Genomic DNA, 6633 nt, shown 5'->3' with positions numbered 1-6633 from the left:
TAAAGATGGAAAGAAAGATGGTATGAGGTTGGATGGGTGGAGATGCGAAAAGGATCCATAAGCAGAAGCCACTCCAGTTTGGCTCCCTGTAGAATGTTCATAATTATCATCAAATGGTAACCATGAACATTTTAGACTTCCTAGAAAATGCCCATCACAAACAGATGGAAGGTACTGTCAGGTACCATAGACCTTAAAGCTGGATGGCTCTCTTGCTGGCCGCCCACTGCCCGGCTGTCTTCATCTCTAATACCTTGATGTGCTTGTGTGTATTTTTGGGTTTTTATGACTTTATCTTCCTCCACTACTTAGTTGACAGCCTCCTCAAACTCCGTGTTAGACATGATATAAAGAGCAGGAAAGGGGGTTGGTGAGATGGTTCCGTTGTTAAGAGCACTCGGTGCTCTTCCAGAGAACCCAAGTTTGATTCCCAGCACCAACATGACAGCTCCCAACCGTCTGTAACGCCTGTCCCAGGGGATCTAATGTTGTCTTCTGGCTTTCTCAGGTACTAAGCACAAACATGGTGCACAAACATATGTGTGGTGAATCACTCATACACACAAAATAAAATAACATAAATTTAAGGGAAAAAAAAAACAGGAATCAAAAAAAACAGGAGATAAGACTCTATGTTCCTAAATCACTTCACTATTTAAAACCCACATTAGGGAAGAAAGATTTCAAATGAGGTGTAACTTATTTAAATCACTTGCCAGCTATCTCTTTCTTTCTCTACAAGAATCCAGCCACAGTCCTAACAAAAGCTCATTCTGGTCTACACAGAAGAGAATCATTGGAGAAGAAACTCATGCTACATTTCCAACATTAACATCCTGAAGAACATTGTTCATGAAATGAATTCAAAACCAACAATAATCTCAGGGTCATTGAGCAACACAATACGACACTAATTTATTTCCTATGCAATTTCCAGAGACTACCTCAATGGGCTTTATGACTCCTTACGTGCTATATATGTATGTATACATAGAGAGATCATAGCTCTTCCAGCATTTCTTTAACATGGAAGCTAATTTTTTTTCTAGAGATTCGCTACAGCGTCTAGAAGTGGCGCTCCTCGAACTGTTCGGGAAACACTCTGTTAGTATACATATGGATGAGGGTCTCAAAAGTGAGCGCCTGCCCAAGCTGGCAGAACAGAGCCAGAAAATTCCCAGGCACCCATTCCCTGGCCTAGCACACAAAGATTTGCAAGTCTGTATAACTTAGACCTCTGCAAAAATCTGTATAACTACTCAGATTTGCAAATCCGTGTAACTATCCATTTGGATTCAATAAATTTCACTTTTTTAAAAGAGCGAAACTGCTGAATTATCCAATATTCACGGTTATTAAACATTCACTTTGCAAATGGATTTCCTACCCCCCACCTGTTCCCAAAACGTTATCACTGAATAACTGGAATTAATTATTATTGAGATGATGATAATGATGCCAAGAATGTATCCTAATTAAATGTTCTATCATGAAGAAAAGCCTGAAATTTTGATCAATACTGATTTAACTTTGTTCTTGAGTCTTTTGGGGACATTCAGTTCTGTGCACAATAATTTGATGAATAGTTAACTGAGTGACATCTTTACCAATTTTCTTTTTTTCGTTTTTTTGTTTTTTTGTTTTTTCGAGACAGGGTTTCTCTGTGGCTTTGGAGCCTGTCCTGGAACTAGCTCTTGTAGACCAGGCTGGTCTCGAACTCACAGAGATCCACCTGCCTCTGCCTCCCGAGTGCTGGGATTAAAGGCGTGCGCCCCCATCACCTGGCCCAATTTTCTTTTTCTTTTTTTTTTTTTTTTACATTTTACCTTAGTCTACATGATACAGGCTTGTGTACAAATCCTTACACATGAATAAGTTTTAAAGCCATTTTTCCAATTCTTTGCCACACTGCCTGTGGATTTTTTTCTGAATTAAAACTGAAAGAGAAAGCCTCTATCGCATTGAAAGGCAACTCTTCCTTCCAAGAGAACCAGGGACTTCGCGAAAGAGCTGCCGTCATGGTCTGTCAGATGTTGGCCTCACATTTACACAGAGCAGAGTGATGTGTCATTACATGAGGTAAAAGAAAGTATTGAGAAGGATGTTGTCTTAGTGTTGCATTGATATGAAGAGACGCCACGACCAAGACAGCTCTCATAATGAAAAGTATTTAATTTGGTGCTGATGGTTCCAGGGGGTAGTAGAATGCATGGCTATCACGGTGGGAAGCAGACAGGCGTGATGCTGGAGCGATAGCTGAGAGCTTGGCATCCTGACCTGCAGACAGCAGGCAGAAAGAGACAGACACTGGGCCTGGCAAGGGCTTTCGACACCTCAAAGCCCACCCCTAGTGACCCACTTCCTCCAACAAGGCCATACCTCTTAATTCTTTCAAACAGTTTCACTTCCTGTGACCAAACATTCATTCATATGGGAGACATTCAAACCATCACTTAAATATTTATTAATGATAAATCTCACTCATAGCTTTGAGCGTTGCCATTATTAATTCCTTAAATGGCATCGGTAATATCATTACATTATTAAATGAAAAATGTTAGCTACAAACTTAATAGACATGTTCTCAAAGACATAAATATTTCAAAGGAGATGCTTTGAAATCAGAGGAGTTCTATGGTGTACAGTTTTTAAATGTTTCTGTGTTGCATTTATAATCATGCAAAAAAAATCAAAGTTTTTAAGAGCTGGGCTCAAGATTAATAGACTAAATCAAAAGTGCAGTGTCCAAAACCCGAATTTATGGTGACTTTCCATGAGTTTCTTCCGGGTACAGGAGGAACCCACTAAAAATACTGTCGTCCTCGGGGCCGACGTACAGCCCGTTCCAGTCCTTCGACACTTCCAGCCACACCTGATCTCCGGCACTCAGTTTCAGAATGAGCAGGAGGGAGGCCTGGTCTACTTGCTGACCATAGAGCGTCTCTCTGGACTTGAACTGCTTCTTGTTGCGGGCCACGAGGCTGATTCGAGCAGGTCGGCCCCTGACTGTGACGTGATAGGAGAACACATACGTCCCTGGAGCGCTGCAGTTAAACTTCCCAGTGATGGGGCTGTAATGGCCCTGGTCATTGGAGAGAATCTTGTCAAATTTGATGGGAATGTTTGGGGCAGGAAAAGGCTTGGACAACAGGGCACTAAAAGCCGACTGTGGAACATGAGAGGCCTCGCCCTTGGAGCCCTTGATCCCCCGGGAGCCCTTCTTCCCAGTAGGCCCTCGAGCCCCTTTGCTCCCCAGCTCGCCCTTTGGCCCGGCAGGTCCAGTTAAACCAGGAGGACCTGCATCTCCTTTTTCTCCCTTAGGGCCGGGATCGCCTCTGGGTCCAGGTAGACCATCTGAGCCGCCTTTGCCTTCTGTCCCTTCTCCTCTGCTACCTTTTTCTCCCTTCACGCCTGCCTCACCCTTCTGCCCCTTCTCTCCCCTCTCCCCAAAATCTCCATGATAGCCTTTCTCCCCAGCATCCCCCTTCTCTCCCTTGGCCCCAGGCTCTCCAAAGAAGCCATGGGCACCAGTGGCCCCAGGGTCCCCTTTCTCTCCTTTGGTGCCATTCTCACACAGGTCCCCCTTGGAGCCTTTCTGTCCTTTTATTCCTGCCGGACCAATGCTTCCTTTGTCTCCCTTGGGACCAAAACCACCTAAAATGAAAAAGTAAAATAATGCTTAAGAATCATATAAGCTACGACAGGATGCTATTACCTAAAATATTAAAGTAATTCCCACCAATAGGACCTGTAAACCTGGTTCTTGCCTCGGTAATGTCTGTTTCAAGGAGTCATTAAATGTAGAGAGCGGTAATTACCGTGTCACGTTCTCAGAAGAATAGCTAAGGCTTCCAAGAAACAGTAGTGTTTCAGGGTTGGTTTTTTTTTTTCTTTGCTTTTAAGATAATACAGAGGTGTTTTATTCCACTAGCTTTTGCACTTGACCCAACTCGTGTAAGGGCTCCAACCTCTGTTCTACCCATCTACACCCAAAGTCTCACAGGCACAGAAGAGGAAAGGCAGATTCTGTTTTTGATAAGAGCTCATGAAAGGGATCAGAGCACAGACATATTTGCCTAATGTCTCAGCTCCTGGATTCAACTCACACAATGAGCACACCGAGTTATTAAAATAGTGAGAACTGGAGTATAAACCTTGCCCATCCGACATTTCCAAGCAGGAAGAGACAGGTCTTTCCTGCACTCAGGTCCTCACGTGGTAGATCGATTGGACTTTACCTTGCTCTCCAGGCTTTCCTGGGTATCCTGGAACGCCACCTGCTCCTTGATCTCCCCGTTCTCCCTTCAGTCCTAAAATAGTACAGGAATTAATTCTAACGCACCTATGTCATTTGGGATAAATCTAGCCTGTGGTTCAGAGCTTCGCCACGTTCCAACGTTTCTTAACAAAGTTGTTTAAAGGAAAAGCAGTACGAGAAAAGAAGGTGTTGAAGGGCATCTGGGGTTGTGAGTTCCAGTTAATAGTTAAGCCACTTAGAGGGATTAACAGCTGATCCCTTGAGCAGAACTCCTTGCAGCCTTCACATAATTCTTGAAATTCCTCATGAAATTTCAAATAATCGGCAAATGGTTTGTATGTGTGAGCTGGTGTTTTCCTATTGTAAATTTTGAATGTCGGGCAAAAATCTCTTCTTTGCCACCCACTATAGAAGTTTAGACAGAGAGAGAGAGAGCACCACTTTCTTCCATTCACTAAAACTAACAAAAACCAAAGCCAGGAAAGAAAAACCACCTTTAAGAGACACTGTCAAAATGGGTCATTTTCATTACATCTTAGAATAATTTCAGTATACTCTTACAGAGCTACAGGAAACATTATGATAATAAAAGATTTAAACATTCAGATATTTGCCATAATACCACCCAGAGAAATCCAATATGGGTCACTCTAGTTTCCTAAGGAGCTGGCTTCTCTATTTATTACTCTAGACAAAGTCAAATGTGCAAATTTTAACCTATGGAGTACCAGAAAAATATCCAAACATATTCTGAAAGGTTCTGATGCTAAATGAAAGAGAAGGACCAAGCCCATTCCCTCCTTGTCAGTAATGGGATATTGGCCAGCTTCATTCAGCAATACTGGTCTGCTTTATATATACACACTTAGATGCAGATTCTCTGTGTGTCCCTGGTGTTCTATAATTCACTAAGTACACCAGGCTGGCCTTGAACTCAGAGAGATCTGCCTGCCTCTGCTTCCCAAGTGCTAGGATTAAAGGTGTGAGCCACCACACCCAGCATTAGTGGCATTTAAGTTTGTTTAAGGGGATTAATCACCTTAATTGAAAGTATCCAGTTAGACGATGACGGACTAGCATGCTGCCATTCAAGCAAGGTTTTGGAAACGTTAAAACTTTTATTCTTAACCAGGAGTCCACACCAACTCTGGAAGTAAAGGAAAGTGAGTTGCCACTTTATAAAGACTGGTTGAATGAAATTATACTTTGATCATTCATCAAAGCCTTTTCTTAAGAACCGTGTCTTACGGTACCGCCCCAGATTTTCTCCCACTTCCAGAAGTCTAGCTTCCAAAACGTACGAAGCACCGAGGAGGTTCATCACTCACCCTTATTTCACAGGCTCCCTGCTAATATGATTCAGCCACAAAAGGATTAAATGTTTCCAAGAATGAGAATCGCATAGCTGACAAGTGCGAAGTAGCACTCTCTCCTGAGCGTATTTTTTGAGTAATTACTTCACTGACTGTTCCCGCAAGAATGAGCTAGGCAGTTCCCGAGCCGTGCGGAGGGTGATGTATATGTGACATTAGGCCTTCTGACATCAGACAACACTGAGCTTGATGGACAGACGGTATTTCTATGGGGTACCAGTATTCACTGGGGAATTTCTAACTATCCCAAGGAATCTGTAACTACCTTAGTACCGAAAGAACCAGTCATTTCTGGGACAGAAAGGCTTCTATGCTAATGTTTTCAGAGTTATAGACTTCTTGGGCAGGAAAAGATCAATGGAAGTGTTCATAGCTACAAATCTTCTTTGAGAAACAGGTTGTAAGTCAATAAAAATCCACTTCTGCCAGGGTCCAGCCAGCAGAAAAAATCATTGCTGTGTTTTAATTATTTCTTGATTTTTTTTAGCTTATTAGTTAATTTATTCAGTTGCACCATCATTGATAACACCTCTCATTTCAGAGTTAGTCAAAAACAATATCAAATGCTCCTTACCATCCAGATTTCTACCAAAACTAAATATTCTACAGGATTACCTACTCTGGTACTATTTAATGTTAACTTAATTGCATTACAGAAAAATATCCACACTTACTTGGGTGTGTATAGCTCAGTGGAGGAGCCTTAGCTAGCATGCATGGCCTCACTCCCCAGTACTAGAGCAAGGAAACGAAGGAATAAAAGATCTCACACTAAAAGAAAAGACCTTCTCTAGAGTCCATACCTTGTAACTTCTAGTCTCTGGGTCACACCGGGAGCCAATAAGTGGTGGGAAGGCTGTTTAAGAGTTTCTCTTGGCATTTTTTCTTATAATTTGTTTGTTTGTTTGTTTTGATTTCTGTTCTTTGTTTTGGTTTCTGTTTTGGGGAAGCATGTTGAGAGAGAGAGAGACAGAGAGAGAGAGAGAGAGACAGAGAGAGAGA

General features: G+C 42.3%; 1 protein-coding gene across 1 annotated transcript in view; it reads right to left on the bottom strand.

Annotated features, from left to right (window-relative positions):
* Window positions 1-2758: 2758 nt before the first annotated feature.
* Otol1 (otolin 1) overlaps window positions 2759-6633 on the bottom strand; it is a 28748-nt gene continuing 24873 nt past the window's right edge. Inside the window, exons 4-5 of the mRNA XM_005344105.2 lie at window positions 4239-4310; window positions 2759-3654 (exon numbers count right to left, since the gene is read on the bottom strand). Of these exons, the coding sequence (XP_005344162.1) occupies window positions 2759-3654; window positions 4239-4310 (968 nt within the window). The remainder of the gene's footprint in view (window positions 3655-4238; window positions 4311-6633) is intronic.

This window comes from Microtus ochrogaster, chromosome 1 (assembly GCF_000317375.1).
Source record: "Microtus ochrogaster isolate Prairie Vole_2 chromosome 1, MicOch1.0, whole genome shotgun sequence".
Taxonomy (NCBI): Eukaryota; Metazoa; Chordata; class Mammalia; order Rodentia; family Cricetidae; genus Microtus; species Microtus ochrogaster.
The sequence above is the reverse complement of the archived record's forward strand: the minus strand, read 5'-3'. Positions and strand labels throughout refer to the sequence as shown.